The sequence below is a fragment of the Pinus tabuliformis genome, chromosome X (assembly GCF_031772625.1).
Source record: "Pinus tabuliformis cultivar Carrire ecotype Pingquan chromosome X, CPIR1, whole genome shotgun sequence".
NCBI classification, from domain to species: Eukaryota; Viridiplantae; Streptophyta; class Pinopsida; order Pinales; family Pinaceae; genus Pinus; species Pinus tabuliformis.
Genome location: NC_142308.1, coordinates 780370080 through 780388568, shown reverse-complemented (window position 1 = coordinate 780388568; position 18489 = coordinate 780370080). Strand labels below are relative to the sequence as shown.

The 18489-nt window shown below is 40.8% G+C and overlaps 1 protein-coding gene across 4 annotated transcripts in view; it reads right to left on the bottom strand.

Annotated features, from left to right (window-relative positions):
• Positions 1–17879, bottom strand: part of LOC149142182 (forkhead-associated domain-containing protein / FHA domain-containing protein) — a 500049-nt gene extending 482170 nt beyond the window's left edge. For all 4 annotated transcript variants that reach the window (XM_089446328.1, XM_089446329.1, XM_089446331.1 and 1 more), the window contains exon 1: positions 14579–17879. In XM_089446328.1, the coding sequence (XP_089302454.1) occupies positions 14579–17664 (3086 nt within the window). In that variant the 5' untranslated portion in view covers positions 17665–17879. The remainder of the gene's footprint in view (positions 1–14578) is intronic.
• Between the last annotated feature and the right edge of the window lie 610 nt (positions 17880–18489).

Below are 18489 nucleotides of genomic sequence, written 5' to 3'. Positions count from 1 at the left end.
TCTTCTTTTATTAACCAAAAACAGATTTACAAGAGAGCTTCTTCAGTACCAGTCTCCAGACTCACAGATCTTATGATCTGAAATGACCCCTAGCACCCTATTTAAAGGAAATGATCCCAATGGCTAGTTCGAGTGATCCATGTCGAAATGATCTCGACCGTCGATGGAGATCAAGACATCAGTCACATTGCAGACATGGATCGATCCACCTTTCTTCACCAGGCCTGGAAATCTGCCCGCAGTCTGCACATTCCTCAACATTGGCATCAATATTGGGTGGACTACACAGCTCTGTTTTCAAAACCGGCCGAGTTGGTCTGAGCCAGAGCCTTAATGTTAAATTTTAGGTATGTCCTATGCTTAGAGCAATTTATTTCAATTTTCACAGTTAGCTCAATATCTTTTCTAGATTAGCAATCACATCAGCATTAAAGTAAACTGCAAATAGAATATAAACATAAATCGCAGAAGACAAGCCAAGACAAGAGGACACAAGATGTGGCGCTAGCCAGGGACAAACCCTAATGTGGGGAAACCCTTGATCAATTCTTCTTATATGTTCTTCAATAGTTCAGCAAAGAGAGAGAGAGATAGTACGTTTACAACAGAAGTCAACACTTTGACTTATCTAGATAAGAGCATAGATCATCTCTAAGAAGCAATGTTTTAAAACTCCGACTCGGCCGAGGGACTCCGACTCCGACTCGGCCGGCTCGATTTCAATGACTCGGTCGTTGTAAAAAATACATTAAATATTTATTTTTTATAAAAACACATAATTTTAAAGATTTTCATTCATGTTTCCAAACACACAGCATTAGAATATAGATAGAAGACAACATATTATCAAAGTAGGCTCATGAATATATCCATTATATCAAAATGGCACCCAGTGCATTGTCCAATACATACACGATGATGATATAGAGATCAAAACAAAAACAAATAACCAAGGAGGCTATAAATGGCCTCTACAACAAAACTCTATGACCAGTACTACTGGCTACTGCTAGAGTTGCCAACATCATTTGGCTCAGTGTTACTTGGGAGCGGGAGCGAAAGTGGGGAGCAAGAGCGAAAACGGGAGCTGGAGCGACATTTTCAGAAGCTCCTGGTTTGGGAGCGAATCCTGGAGAAGTTCGACAACCAATGTCACTAACATCAAGGTACAAAGAAGGATTGGTGCTCTTGGTTAAATACGAGTTCCATACCCTAATACAGGACAAAATTCAATGGAAAAATTGCAATCCTCCAATCCTGAAAATCTGATAAGTCTGCTGAATTTTGAATGAAATCTAAAATTCTACTTTCTCCATATGAAATCCAATGAGGCCGGAACCACTCTCAAACATCCTGAGTCATTTCATGGTAATGTTAAAAATTTAAGTAAAAGGATGAAAATGAAGATTAAGGAGAATGTCACTTTTACTTTAAGAATTTAACATTACCATGAAATTTGAGTAGCATATTAATACTAGGAGAGGTGAATGGACCCCAAATAGCACTTAACCAATTTAGAAAACACCTTGGAGTCCCCAACAATCAGCTAAATGTTAAAAAGTTCAAAAAAAATTAGAAAAATCGTTGTTTTTTGTGGGGACTGGCTAGATTTAATGACTCGGCCGAGTCGATGTGGAAACGGCCGGGTTGACCGAGTCATGATTGACTCGGCCGAGTCATGCAATAACTCGGCCGAGTCAGTCATGACTCGGCCTCCCGAACTGGTTTTTCTGCCGAGTCATAAAATTCTTCAATGACTCGGATCAACCCGGCCGTTTCGGATTCGATTCGGCCAAATTTTAAAACTATGCTAAGAAGATGATACATGAGATCAGTTGAAGACATGCTGCTTCAAATAATTCTCCAAGGTGACTCCTTCACCTATCGTTGTGTTGCATTTCGTCATCATGTTGCACCTCACCGCGCTGCACCATGTTGCACCCATCATCACTATGATGCATCTCATCACGCTTCATTAATCATGATTGTACCCATCACTGTACTGCATTATGTGCCATTGGTGCACCATGTTGCCATCCTTACCTATGTGTTGGTTGCACCTTGCTTGCTTGTTGTCCCTTGCTTGCTTGTTGTCCCTAGCATGTTTATTGTCCTTAGCATGCTTGTTGTTGCATGCTAGTAGTCCCTTGCATGCTAGATGTAACATTGCATGCTTGGTGTATTTGCTGCTAAGTACCATACAATTGTCCCAATGTTAGTTCGTTGTCCCTTGCATGCTGCTCTCCTTTGAAGACAGATGCTCCAGCTGTTTCGGCAGTTCCTGGAAGTTCTAGCAGTTCCGACTGTTCCCAGCAGTTCCGACAGTCCCGACAGTTCCGGCATTTCCGGCATTTCCGGCTTTTCCGGATTTTGCAGCTTTTCCGGCATTTCCGGCAGTTCCGACTTTTCCGACATTTCCGGCTTTTCCAGCTTTTCTGGCAGTTCCGGCTTTTCCGACAGTTCCAGCAGTTCCTGCTTTTCCGACAGTTCCGGAAGTTCTGGCTTTTCTGACAGCTCCAGCTTTTCCGGCAGTTCCGGCTTTTCCGGCTTTTCCAACAGTTCCAGCTTTTCCGGCAGTTCCGGCTTTCTGGCCTCTGGATCAGGGCAGCGTTATCCCTTAGGATCTCTCCTCCTACTAAAACCCAAAGACAAGTAGAGAAAGGAAGAGATCCCAAGTGTGTTGAAATGACTTGAAGGCCACCTCTATTTATACTAAAACGTTGAGCACAAGTGGGGTTTATTTGGTTGTTCGCTGACCTTGACGAATTGTCTTATAACTCAAATAAATTCATAATTCCATGAATACTTATCGGAATCAGATGATCTTTAGATCAATCCTATCCGAGAAAAAAATCAGCTGCCATAAATAAGATGACCCACATGGACTTTGGCCATAGTTGCCAATTTTAACACTCTCTCTCAACTAGGGAGAACTCCATCTGCTGATCCATATGTCCGACTATACTATCTCTACCATCAGTGCCCTGCGCTGCTCTGATCTGTTCAGTTCTGCTCTGCTGAGCTCTGCTTTGCTCTGCTCTGCTGAACCATGAAGAAGAAGAATTGATCGAGAATGTCTCATACCATTCTCTACTGACCCGAAGTCAGTTTCATCTGAAGAGAGTGTGTCACATCACTCTTACTGACCCGAAGTCAGTTTTATTGATCCAAATCAATATCACAAGAGAGTGTCTCAAACCACTCATATTGATCCCAGATCAATGGAGGTCATCCTAGCATAGGGAGTACAGTAGATACAGCGATGTGTCCACCGATAGTACTACTATGGTCCCTATCCTCATTTCCCTGCTCATTGATCAGATGAAAGGTACTTCCCATGAGTCCCAGACTGCATGGGTAGGATGCCTTGACAGGGAATATTAATTTTGGGTATGTTCTATGCTGGAGCAATTTATTTAATTTCTTTTCCATATTAGCAATCACATCAGCATAAAGTAAACTGCAGATAGAACATAAATATAAATCGCAGAAGACAAGCCAAGACAAGAGGACACAAGATGTGGCGCATGCCAGGGACAAACCACACAATGTGTGGGGAAACCCTTTGATCAAATCTTCTTTTATCTTCAAAGTTCAGCAGAGAAAGAGAGAGAGATAATACATTTACAACAGAAGTCAACACTTTGACTTATCTATATCTAGCATAGATCATTTCGTATAACGATGAGATCAGTTGAAGACATTCTGCTTCAACTGATTCTCCAAGGTGACGACTTCACCTATCGTAGTGCTGCATCTAGTCCACTTGCTGCACCACTGCATGCTGCACTAATCATGATTATCATCATGTTGTCCATGTCCATGATCTTATCCATCATCATGCTTCATGCTGCCCATGCATCATTATATCATAGCTGCATCCTTATGATAATACATCCTTCTGCCTGCATAGATATTTATTGCCATAACCTGCATATACCTTGCCATGTATATATGAGCATAGGTTAGAAGATATGAGCATACAACGTATAACTTGTATCACCCCAGCGTATATATTGTATGCTGCCAGATCTAGGGCCTGCGTATATATATATATATATATATATATATATATATATATATATATATATATATATATATATATATATATATATTGTTGTCCTGCGATCATATGTACAGTCTTCATTACTGAGTGCCTTGATTGCGTTCATATGTACAGCCTTCATTACCTTGACTGTGTTCATATGTACAATCTTCAATACATGATTGCATTCCATATATGTATGTGACTGCGTTCACATGTATACTGCCTAGCGTATATACATGACTGTCCAGCGAATGTATATAACCATAACTGCAATGTATGACTGTGCGTACTTTGTATGGACCTGTGCGTACCTAGAATGGACTGCGTATGACTGTGCGTGATATATATATTGTCATGACTGCGTGTAGAGTATAGGGTTTCCAGCGTATAGGTGTTGAACGCATTAGGGCATCACTGTTTCATGGTTGTGCGAGTAAGAATGTTCAGTGTGTAATATCATGACTGCGTTCACCATTGACTGCGGGTTCTATGATTGTGTTCCAAACAACGGGGGACATATATGACTACGTTTCATATATAGCTGCGTTCCAAACTATGGGGGACATATATGACTGCGTTTCATATATAGCTGCATTCCAAACTGTGGGGGACATATATGACTGTGTTTCATATATAACATGTGGCCTCATGACAGCGACTCCAGAGCCATCTGAATATGCGTGAGTTCTGTGCTTCTATGGCAGTGAACAGATCTCTGCGTTTAGGGCATTAACTCGTCAACAGGTCTCAGCGTTTAGATGTCTTCATGACTACATGGAAAGTGTCAGCGTATTCTTCATGCTTTGCGCATATATATATTGCTGTCCCATTACAGCGTATGAAATGTTGTGCGAAGATATTGCTGTCCCATGACCTGTATATATCAGTCTTATTCCTTCCCTTACTGCGGTTTGATGTCTTTCCTTCCCTTACTGCGACTAGGCTCCACTACAGCGTATAAGCTAGGGCATGTATTGATTGCGTGAATATCTCCCATGACTGCATGAAACCAGCATATAATATTCACAGCGTATCCACCATGAACAACGTGTATTATGAGCAGCGTATATCTTATAAGACTGCGTTGAATTAGGGCATCATTGATCTAGGCCAGCGTGTTCTTTTTGTGACTCTCCTTCCAAAAACCCAAGACGTGGAGAGGAGATCACATCAAGAATGTGTTATGCTAATGACTCCAAATCCTCTCTTATTTATACTAAAAGTGGATGATTGAATAGACATGACGTTGGGCTTCTAGAGCCTACATAAGAGCTGGTCGACTTGATAATAATTACATAAACAAAATAAATTCATATCTCCATAAATACTTGTCGAAATCGGATGATCTTTGGATCAATCCTACACCTCTCGACGAGAGGGATCCAATAAAAAATATCAGCTGCCATAAATAAGCCGACCCACATGGAGTTTGGCCCTAGTTGCCAATTTAACAGATAACTAATCATCCTGTCCACAGGAGAACGAATCATCCTGTCCAGTGGATGCCATGGAGAACTAATCATCCTGGCCTATAGGAGAACTAATCATCCTGTTCCATAGTTGCCACGGAGAATAAATCATCCTGGCCCACAGGAGAACTAATCATCCTGTTCTATAGTCGCCACGGAGAACAAATCATCCTGGCCCACAGGAGAACTAATCATCCTGTTCCACAGTTGCCACGGGAGAACTAATCATCCCGGCCCATAGGAGAACTAATCATCCTGTTCCACAATTGCCACAGGAGAACTAATCATCCCGGCCCATAGAAGAACTAATCATCTTGTTCATAGCGCACCACCAGGGGAGGGTGAGTCGCCCTGTGGTCGTATGTTGCTCCAGTAAGTACCCCAAGCCCCCCAGAGCTCCTAGAGCTCAATGCATGCAACATGCAGGACCCTTATAAGAAGGTCTCTCAATGACTCCAAGTCATTCGGGAAAGTTACAAATTTGACCTTTCCCCAGGGTTTTGACAAAAAGTTTGCGACCGGTACATCAGTCTCAATGCGATGGAGCCTCCTCGCTCATCGACTTACCATATCCCAGATAAGGCAGTATCTGATGTCTATCTGCTAGAGCAATCATCGAATACGGGATTCCTCAATAATTGAATCCCCTCTCTGGCTGTCACAAAGAATCACAGTGGTATTCATCATGTGTACAAACAGCTCACTTAAGAGCTTCTGCAACCATGCAGCTTCACACGAGATCATAGTCGTAGCTATGTATTCGGTCTCAGCGGTGCTTATAGCAACCGACTTCTGCTTCCTACTCATCCATGATATCGAAGCAGAATTCAAAGAGAACCAACACTGAGAAGTGCTCTAGTGATCCTCCACACTGCCTGCCCAAACAACATTCGAATAATCATGCAGTTTCATATTTCCGGCAATGTATCTCAATCCATGAGAGATTGTGCCCCGAAGATATCTCAGAAGATTCTTGGCACCAATCCAGTGAGGCTCAAACAAATATGAGCTCACCATGCTAACTGCAAAACATATCTCTGAACAGAAGTTCACCAAGAACATCAATGCGAATGAGTTTATGAAACTTAGAGGCATTTCCCAAATCTGGTCCAACATCACTACCATATAACTTCTGAAAGTTAAGATCCTCGAGGTAGTCACAGGCTTGCAGTTTATCATTCCACATCCGGAATCCAGCTCCCTCTTACTTTTGCAAATGAGAGGGCATGCACTTGTCAGAAATAGGTCGACCTCATAAGGTGCCGGTATGAGAGGTTTATCATCCACAACCTTCGGGTAATGGTTTGGATCGGTTTCAATCTTAGTGAATCTCAGCTTCATCAGATAGCTATCAATCCTCTCATACTACGCCCGGGGTGTTTTGCTTCAAGCCATAGAGGGATTTCTTCCTCCTGTATACATGAGATTCCCGATCATGAATCTCAAACTCCTCGGGTTGTTCCAAACCTGTCAACCTGCTACATGAGGGGAATGGTCCCCTTGTAAGATTTTCCTTCGATACATCTCAGACATGTACCTTCATGCTCTTTTTGAATTCAGGCATCCTTATCACCATTTGACTCACATCAGGTAGGGCCCCATAGGTAGACCTCTGGTGTTATAGATGCGATATGTCAATTGACATGATCCCCAATGGACCATCCTGCAACTTGATACAAATTTCCAACCCTGAACCCATGAGAAAAAGCATCTTTGAAAATTATAAATTTTAACACGTACCTTTACATCAATGAATGCCACCCTGAAACCTTTGACTTCCATTTCCGAGATGAACACCAGGTTCTTCTTGTGATCAGGTACATAAAAGAGATTATGTAAATGAATCGAGTTACCCTTATTCAATTGAGAGTTAGCATTCCCTATACCCTTTCCGGGATAGGTGGCATCGGCTCCAAGTATAATCCCACAATTGTTTCCATCTCTACCAAATTAGAGAGTGCACCCTTCTATCCGATGAAGTGCCTTGAAGCACTACAATCAATAAGCCAAATTCCCAAAGAATCTGAAGGAGAGGGCCAATACAAGATAATGTTTTTCTATCTTATCAAAAACAACATTTGATTCTTCATTCCTGGGGTTCCTTGCTTTCTTTGAAGAGTCGGCCATTTCCTTGATGACCTGTATTACCTGTCATTCCTTTGATCATTGAAGATGTCCCTGGACTGATTGTTATCTTCATCAAGAGAGGTGTCTCTGCCATTTGGACACTCCTTCGCATAATGGCCGAACTTATTGCAACCAAGGCATCTGCCTTTCCTTCCACCCTTAGATCCGGACTTCCCAATGAAGTGATCTTTAGGTAGGCAATCAAAAACTTCTATTATGCTATTCTAATAATATTCTCTGCTTCGACTTCGCCCTCGGTGAATTTGGAGAGGGATGAGGAATCCACTGATCCTTTTGTCCTTTCCCAACTGTCTTCGGTGATTGCTCTTTCAATCTTGCTTGGGCATTGTCTTCACCTCAGCTCTGATACCATGTTAAATTTTAGGTTCTATGCTTAGAGCAATTTATTTCAATTTTCACAGTTAGCTCAATATCTTTTCCAGATTAGCAATCACATCAGCATTAAAGTAAATTGCAGATAGAGCATAAAAATAAATCGCAGAAGACAAGCCAAGACAAGAGGACACAAGATGTGGCGCTAGCCAGGGACAAACCCCAATGTGGGGAAACCCTTGATCAATTCTTCTTATATGTTCTTCAATAGTTCAGCAGAGAGAGAGAGAGATAGTACGTTTACAACACAAGTTAACACTTTGACTTATCTAGATAAGAGCATAGATCATCTCTAAGAATATGATACATGAAATCAGTTGAAGACATGCTGCTTCAACTAATTCTCCAAGGTGACTCCTTCACCTATCATTGTGTTGCATTTCGTCATCATGCTGCACCTCACCGCGTTGCACCATGCTGCACCCATCATCACTATGTTGCATCTCATCACGCTTCATTAATCATGACTGTACCCATCACTATACTGCACCATGTTGCCATCCTAACCTATGTGTTCGCTGCACCTTGCTTGCTTCTTGTCCCTTGATTGCTTGTTGTCCCTAGCATGCTTGTTGTCCTTAGCATGCTTGTTGTTGCATGCTAGTTGTCCCTTGCATGCTAGCTGTAACATTGCACGCTTGGTGTGTTTGCTGCTAAGTACCATACAACTGTCCCAATGTTAGTTAGCTATCCCTAGCATGTTGCTCTCCTTCGGAGACAAATGCTCCGGCTGTTTCGACAATTCCCGGCAGTTCTAGCAGTTCCGGTTGTTCCCGGCAGTTTTGACAGTTCTAGTTGTTCCCGGCAGTTTCCGCGTTTCCGGCAGTTCCAGCTTTTCCGGCAGTTCTGACTTTTCCAACTTTTCCTGCAGTTCCGACTTTTCCGGCAGTTCTGAATTTTCCAGCTTTTCTGGCAATTCCGGCAATTCCGGCTTTTCCGATAGTTCCAACTTTTCCGGCTTTTCCAGCAGTTCCAGCTTTTCCGGCTTTTCCGACAGTTCCAACAATTCCGGCTTTTCTGGCTTTTCTAGCAATTTCGGCTTTTCCGGCATTTCCGGCAGTTCCGGCTTTTCCGGCAATTCCGGTTTTTTGGCCTCTGGATCAGGGCAGCGTTATCCCTTAAGATCTCTCCTCCTACTAAAACCCAAAGACAAGTAGAGAGAGGAAGAGATCCCAAGTGTGTTGAAATGACTTGAAGGCCACCTCTATTTATACTAAAACGTTGAGCACAAGTGGGGTTTATTTGGTTGCTGGCCGACCTTGACGAATTGTCTTATAACTCAAATAAATTCATAACTCCATGAACACTTATCGGAATCGGATGATGTTTAGATCAATCCTACACCTCTCGATGAGAAGGATCCAAGAAAAATATCAGCTGCCATAAATAAGATGACCCACATGGAGTTTGGCCCTAGTTGCCAATTTTAACACTTAACTTGTGACTTGGCCATGGAAACGGTTCAGCCGGCCGGGTTAATACCGAGTCGGTCAAGTTGTCTAACAACTCGATCGGCTCGGTATTAACCCGGTCGGCTCGGCCGAGCCCGCAATAACTCGGCCGAGTTGGAACAACAACTCGTTAACCCCGAAAATCAGTGATTTTTTTTTATTTTCTTCTTTTGGGGGACTCCAAACTGGATTGTAATTTGTCTATATTGTCTTTGGGGTCCATTCCCCTCTCCTAAACCCTATTTAACCCACCCAACCCCTCTCATTCTCTCACAGCCATGTCATGCATTTGAGTGAGAATTTCAGTGAGCGTTTGTGAGGAGTTGTTGAGTTTGTTTTTGGAGCAGCAGTGAGGAGTCTTGGCCAAGCATTGTAGTTGGAGTGAGGAGCTTCATGGGCAGCTATTTGGAGCAGCATTTGCCATTGACGAGTTGGTTTCTTGGAGCAAGCTTGAGGAGGCAGTTTGTGCCTAGAGGTATTCTTTTTCACTTGTAAAAATCTGTTTTTGCTTATTAAATTTTATGTGCAAATCTGGAAATCCTAAAGAGTGTTTTTTGTGAAAGAAATGAACATTGAATCAATGTTTTTTTTTTCATTTTCAGATTTTTTGCTTTCATTTCCAAGCCAAAACATGGCACCTAGAGTGAAAGACGCTGCTTGGGCATATGTTGAAATGGTTGATAGTCAAATGCATTGCAGATTTTGCCATAGGAAAATTAAGGAAGGTCCTGGGGGCATTAATAGGTTGAAACAACGGCGGGGATTAGAGGCCAAATTACTCCATGTACCTCACTAGAAATTGGGGAGATTAGGAAGGATTTGTTAGCCAGCATTGAGAAGTTTAAAGAAGATAAGGCTAGGCAAAAAGAGTTAGAGGCTAAAATTGGGAGGAAGAGGAATATACAAAAATGATGGCTACCAACCCCCATTTTGATTTTGAGGGTTCTTCCTCTATCCCTTGTACTGATGCATCCAACCCCTTCCGATATGTTCCTCCCTCTTTTGAGTCTATTCAAAAAAGGGTAAGGGTAAAAATGAAAAAAGGTGATATGAATATCAAAAGTTATTTCACTCCCTCATCTCTATCAGATGCACATGGTCCTCAAGCTAGTAGAAGTCATATGCAGCCCACTTTAGATGACCATTGGAAGAAAGAATTGAGGGAGACTGCTTGTGATTACATATCTAGATGGTGGTATGATGCTGATATCCCCTTCAATGCTTCTTGTTCACCATATTATGAGCCTATGTTTGATGCCATACATGCTGCTGGAAAAGGCTTCAAAGGCCCTACTATGCATGAGCTAAGGGGGTATCGTTTGCAGAAAGAAATTTTCTCCATTAATGAGTATTTGAAAGATTTCAAGGACTCATGGGCAAGAACAGGATGTACCATCATGTCAGATGGATGGATTGATCAAAGAAACCATACCATCATAAACTTTTTTATCTTCTGCCCACAGGGAACCATGTTTCTAAAATCAGTTGATGCATCTGATAAGGTAAAAGATGGACAATTGTTGTTTTAGCTATTAGATGAGGTTGTTGAGGAGGTGGGGCCCAGGGTGGCTAATGTTGTTCAAGTCATCACAGATAATGCCTCTAACTATGTTCTTGCTGGTAAACTATTAGAGGAAACACACAGAACCATCTTTTGGACCCCATGTGCTGCACATTGCATAGACCTCACGCTTGAGGATATTGGCAATTTAGATTGGGTCAAAAACACTATAGATCATGCCAAAAGCATAACAAAATTTATCTACAACCATTCATGGATTTTGGGCCTGATGAGAAAACACACAAGGGGCAGGGATATTATTAGGCCTGCCATCACTAGATTTGCTACTCATTTTTTGACATTGCAATCTATGCTTTCACAACATAAAAACTTGCAAAAGATTTTTTCCAGTGACAAATGGAGTCAAAGCCAGTGGTCTCACAAACTGGAAGGCAAAGAACTGAAAAAGAAAGTTAATGAAGAAATATTTTGGAGAAAGGAAGCAAAGATTGTGAAGCTTGTTGAGCCACTGGTTAAGGTGTTGCGGTTGGTGGATGGGGAAAGATTGGCTATGGGCTTCATTTATGAGGTTATGGATCAAGAAAAGGAGCAAATAAAGAGGGCATACAAGGATAAAGTGGCTAAGTATGGGCCCATTTGGGCAATCATTGATGAAAGATGGAACAATCAACTCCATCGCCCTATACATGCAGCTGGGTATTTTTTGAACCCACAATATCATTATAAAGCTAAGGCGATAGGAGCTTTGGGGGGGGAGGTTAGAGATGGATTGATTGACTACATTGATCACATGATCCCATTGGAGTGTGATCAACTGGAGATACACCGACAGGTCACAACCTTCAGCAATGCCTCAGGTACCTTTGGGAAGAACCTAGCAAAGATTGCAAGGGAAGCAAATGAGCCAAGTAAACAAAAATTTCAATTTTCAAATTCTTAATACTTATTTTGTTAAATCATTTATAATTTGAAAGTTGGATATAATTTGTAATTTTGTTGAGCTAACTCATTACACTCCTATGTTTTTTGCAGCACAATGGTGGGAGGCTTTTGGTAGCCATTGTCCTGAATTGCAAAAGTTTGCAATTCGTATTTTGAGTCAAACTTGCAGTGCTACTGGGTGTGAGCGCAATTGGTCTATCTTTGAGAGGATTCACACAAAGAAGAGAAACTGTTTGGATCAAAAACGGTTAAATGATCTAGTATATGTCCAATACAACCTCCGGCTCAGGCGCAACCAATTGCTGAACAAAAGACCTGATTCAAATCCCATTGTGTTGGAAGACATTGATCCAACATCAGATTGGGTAGTGGAGAGTCATCCAGCAGAGTTTGCTTCTGATGAGGATATGGATTATGAATTACAGACGATAGCATCACTCGAACATAATGTTCAGTTGAATGCAAATCTTGATCCACTTGTACCAGCCTCAGCCTCAGAGCCAGCAAGCCCTCTAGTTGCAAGCGCTTCCTCTGCTCAGCCACGACAGAAGCGCATATTTCGTCTATCTCAGCTTGCAACTACTGCATAGTCTGCTAGTGCTACTGCTACCACTTCTACAGTTGCAGTTGGAGATGATGATGATGAGGAGCCATGGGGTCCCCTATCTGACTCTGATGATGATCCAGAGATTGATCCACATGATCTTGGCTCCTCTGGCAGTAGCCAGTAGTACTGGTCACAGTTTACTTTTGTTGTAGAGGCCATTTCAAGCCTCCTTGGTTATGTGTTTTTGTTTTGATCTCTATATCATGATCATGTATGTATTGGACAATGCACTGAGTTCCATTTTGATATAATGGATACATTCATGAGCCTACTTTGATCATATGTTGTCTTCTATCTATATTCTAATGCTGTGTGTTTGGAAACATGAATGAAAATCTTTAAAATTTTGTTTTTTTATTAAAAAAAAAATTAATGTACTTTTTACAATGACTGAGTCATTAAAATCGAACCGACCAAGTGATACCGAGTCAGAGTCGAAGTCGGAGTCGACCCTCAGCCGAGTCAAAGTCCGAGTCGGAGTTTTAAAACATTGCTACACAGCTGCCTTGACCAAATCACGCATTAGAATAGTAGAAGGGGAGGACGAGATTATTTGGGCGCATGCAAAAAATGGGCGGTACTCCCCCAAAGAGGGATATCTCTGTTTAGCAAGCGATCATAGACCACAGTCTATAGAACTATGGTGGAAAAGCATGTGGAAACTTAAAGCGCCCCCTAGAACCAGATTACTCATGTGGTCAATTCTGAAAAACAAGACTCCCACAGGAGACAATCTTATCAAGAGAGGTCAGCATGGACCTTTTTGGTGCAGTTTATGTAAAGACAGCTTAGAATCTGCGGATCACCTCTTCCTCACCTGCCCTATCACTATAGACCTCTGGATTTCTGTCCTCTCGAACATCCCCACCCAGTGCACATGGCAGGGCCTGTCTGCCAAAGAAGCTTGGACTACATGGTGGACATCCGCAACCCCGACAAAGGCTAGGAACCTTCCCCTCCTTATATGCTGGGAAATCTGGATTGCTCATAACTATCTCATTTTTCAGGATATCGTTCCTCACTGGCCCTCCATCTCTGCCCGACTTCTGGCAGACTATAGTAACATTCCTAAAGACGATGACAATCCTCCCCCAGGCATATTGTCCCGGAAAACATTGACCACTCCCAGCCATGGGCATATTTTGATGGATCTGCACAAGAAGTAGGGTGTGGGGGTGGTGCCATCCTATATCTTTCAGATTCCCATCACTTCCAAATCCAAATGGGGCTGGGAGGGGGCACAAACAATTTTGCAGAGCTCATTACTGCCAAACATCTCATTCAATTTGCATTAGAAAAACATTGCAGAAATCTACAACTATTTGGGGACTCAAAAATTGTATGCAATTGGATTAATAAAACATCAAACTGTTATGCTTACACTCTGAGGCCCATAGACTCATCTCTTTATTTGACAACTTTGCTTGTCGTCATATATACAAGGAACGCAACTCACTTGCCGATCAGCTATCCAAGGAGGCAGCGGTCAGGCCTCGTGACTCATGGTTGATACAGGAGTAGAGGGATGGAGCACACTACCAGTTTTACCATCGCCCTTTCATGGACCATACAGTTTAGGCTCAGCAGGAGCCTGTTTTTTCTTAATATTTTCATGTTTATATATTACCAGTTGTATTTACAGACATACATACTCTCTGCGTAGAGTATTTTTTTATAACTTTATATGAACACTACTAAAGGCAGAGCCTCCCTGCGCAGAGAGCTTATTTTTTGTATTTCTCTACTTGACAGGCACACAGCCTCATATACTGCATATGCCAACAGCATCTACAACATGTAATTTTCCTTTAATAATGAAAATTACGATTTTTCCAAGGGGAAAAAACAGAATATGTGCAGTTAATGTGTTTGTCAGTTTGTATGTTGCTAAAATGAAAAAGCATTGTAGAAACCTTTAGAGCATAACAATCAATTCTGCATTTTAAAGACATTTCTAGTCATCTTTTTCATTTTCTACTTGGTGAAACAGATTAAGAAAGTGAGACTTTGTTTACATACCATAAAATGTCAGCTGTGAAAGTTGCACAAAATATGCCTAGAAGATTATCCATGGGTATCAAAAGATCCTTTAAGGAAACTGTTCCAGCAGTTTTTCCTGAATTTGGCTCCATAAATTCCAGTTGATTCAAACAGAAAGCCTTCTGAGAGAGAAGGGAAAGCTTACTGACTGAAGAATCCCTTGTCAATTCTGCTTTTCCATTGTGTAAATCTTGACGACTTTTTTTTCTTCCTTCACCATCAATAGAACTTATTTGGTCCCTAAAACCTTCTGCACATATCCCCTTCTGTAATGCATGAATGTCTTTAACATCATTTTCCTGGTCTGTCAACCTACCCACTTCATCTTTTGAGGAATAAAACCCATGTAATATATTCCCCTCTCTAGAAGTTTCCAGATTTGCCGAATGTGCTTCACTAGTAAATACGACAGCAACATCTTCATGATATTCTTTACATTCTTCATTTGGGGGACAAAAAACAGCTTCAGAGCAGAGCCTGTTCGCAATATGCAATCCACTAATCTCTTCTTGCAATTTTCTGAGATTCAAGGCATGCTGTCCATTTCCATTGCTAGAAGAACACAGTTGTTCTGCCTTAATCAAGTTTGAATTTGATCTGGAAAGTCTTAACTGCTTAGTACGATCTGCACATTCAGAAGTAGCTTTCTCACACAAATTCTCATTCACACATTTATCAATGTTTTTTGGATATGTTTCAGTGTAAATCTTGCCATAACCAGTGGATGACTTTTTCTCTAACTTATCCAATATAGAGATATTTCCCCTCTGCTCCTCGTTTCCTTCTAGGTATTTCGGAGTACATTCTTTATTTGTTTTTTCCGAATTAGCTATGGTTTCCACTTCTTCCTTTTCATAGTAATGGCACACGTCAGACTGCTCTCCAACTTCATATATCTTTTTCCTTTCAGGAAAGCCAGCAAAAGGTATATTTTCGTGATGATGGTATGAAATCTGAATAACTTGGTTTTCATGAACCATTTGTTGGCTACTAATAATATTTGTTACATCCTCTGGGTTCTGTGTAGTGGGAAAATTATCATTTTTCAACCTGGATTCCTCTATGTCTAGCTTTGCTGCCAAGAACCTTTGCCCAGCATTCCCAAGAACAGCCCCATCCTTATTCTCCGAAGAAGGCACATATCCATTTTTAATTGATGATTCACTATCATTACAGGCATAGCATGATGAAGGATGTATTTTTATTTTCTTGGATATCGTTTCTTTGCCTACCCTTGTTATGGAAACCACTTTCCCATCAGCAGACTCATCCACTTTCTCTGTAATAGAAGCTTTCAAAATGGAGTTTGATTCATTATGAGTTGATTTTGTTCCATTCTTATTTTTTTTGTTAGGAGCATCAGAATCCATTATCGAAATGTGAGCAGAATCTGTATATTGCTTGGAATTCCCAATATTACTTCTACATAAGATTTCATCATTGCTCCTATAAATACGCTGAGAAATATCAATATTTTTTCCTGGGTGAACCTCTATGTTTTTGGAAGGATCCGCTGAATAATGTCTGGGACTCACTGATGATATTTTCAGATCAAACACACTGTCATTTCTCAGTATACTGCGGCACCTCCCCAAAAGTGAAGATGCACGTGAGATCAATTGTTCGACCCGTTTATCATCTTCATTGAAAGAATAATAATTTGGATTAACTCCATTATCAGAGTACTTTCCCTTAATCAGTGGATGCAAGCCGGTATCCTTGAGTAATGGATTTTCCTTTGGTATGCTCAAAGCACCACTTCCCAGTTTGCAATGAGTAGTGATGCTCGGTTCCTTAGTCTGTTTTACAAAACTGCCAGTTGTTTCCCCCCTTTTCATATCTGCAGCAGAACACAAACCATCTTGTGCCTCTTTTAGGATCTCATGGTAAGATTTCTCAATTTCACCATCGGCAGCATATGCCATATCAATCTGATTCTTTTCTGTTGAGTATTTAGTTAAATTGATTTGAAAATCTAGCCCACTGGACACTTCCATGGTCTTCAATTTTGGTATATCTAGTTGTGTCGACAGCTCTACTTTTTCTTCTCTTGATTCAAATTTTTGAGTATGCTCTTTATTCATAAAATTCAAGTGGCCACCACAAGCAAGTGGAGAAATTCCATGGCATAACCTTATTTGCCAATTTTCTTGGTTGCAAAGAAGAGAATCCCTCAGTTTCTGACTAGTCTCTAATAGGCTTCCTGTTGATGTTCTTGAGAGTCCGACCTCCTTTCTCAGCTTGGAGACACCAGTACTGGTTGAAGTCTCCTTTAAGGTATCTGTTATAATCTTGTTTAGAGTTTCTGTTCTATTCATATTACCACAGATGCCAGATTCCTTCAGTGCATCGACTGGCATAGGATCGACAGATTCTTTTGCACAGTCTAAATCACACGGTAACCTAGTTCCAGAGTAAGTTGTCTGCCAGGGACTTAGAACATTATCAGCACAGCCATCTCCTTCAATTGCAGAACTATCATTATAATTAACCTTGACAACAAACCCAACCGCCGGTTGAAAAGAGGGATCCATAGCATGATCACACACAAGGGATACCTCATCTCCCACAGATAAAACCCTAAAATGTCCTACCTTAACAAGGTTTCCATTCACAAAGATTCCATTAAGCGAGGGTTTCACATGTTTTATTAGGGATATCTCGGGCATTTCAGAACAAGCATTCTTATTAATAGAAAAAGCCAGTTTTTGCTTGACCGCGCTCTGAAATATTTGGACATAATTATTTCTCTGGGAAGCCAAAATTGTTCCATCTAGCAGAAAGAGTTTGTTTTGCTCTGAATCCACATAAAGTTGGCAATGATGTCTACTTACTCGGATATCTTCAAAAACAATATCACAGGTGCTCTTGGACCTCCCAACGGTGTAGAGTTTGCCTGGAATTATGACTAATTCCTGGCACGGAGTTCCCGTATTTGGAGATAAAATGGGAGCACTCAGAGGACAAAGAACATAGTTTGGGTGGTAGATGCACTGTTTCTTGAATTTATCATGTTGAAGATTGCCGGCCTTTCTTTTCGTGTGGTTGCAGTCTGTGACGACCATTGAAACCCGACGCTGCCGTAACAGATTTTCATATGGAAATGCATGTATATATTAAAAACATGCGAAAGTTTTGAAAATGTACAATATTATGCCTCCAGAAAAATGAAGAGCGGGCTAAATGAGAACTGTGTCTCAATAACGTTGCCCTATGACGAGCACAATGGCTCCGCAGAAATGCTAAGGGATACCATTTATGACAATGTGCTTCTTGCCCGGCGGTTTTACGCGGGTGAATTGTTCTTTTCATAAAATACAAAAGCGGGTAGTAATATATAGATGTCAACCATCCGTTGTCTAGTTAACAAATTTGGGGTTGCCACCTTCATTCAGGTCCACGTCCACTATATTTCACAATCCTAGTTGCAAGTTAGTTGGGAAATCACGCATGTGAAACCTACATTCATTTGAAGTAATTAAAAGGGTTAAATTATTTATAGCTTTATAAATTTAGATTGTGAGATTATGATTTTGTGTTTGCAAAGGCTACAAGTATTAAAAATTCATATTACGAGAGTGTTTTATATTCAATTGTGAAACTTGCATTCATTGAAGTAAACTTGAAAAGGGTTAAATTTTTTATAAATTTAGATTATAAGATTATGATTTTGTGTTTGGAAAGATGGTAAGTATTAGAAATTTATATTGGTTTGATATTTTATTTAAAAAAAGAAAAGTGAAAAATTATGATAATAATGATTGAATAAATTATTTGGTATTTATTTTTATTTTTGAAATTTAGATAAAATTTGATTCTTGATTAAATAGTAAAATTTAATGCAAAGTAATTTTTTAAGGGGATATAAGAATTTTGAAGGAAAAGGTTGT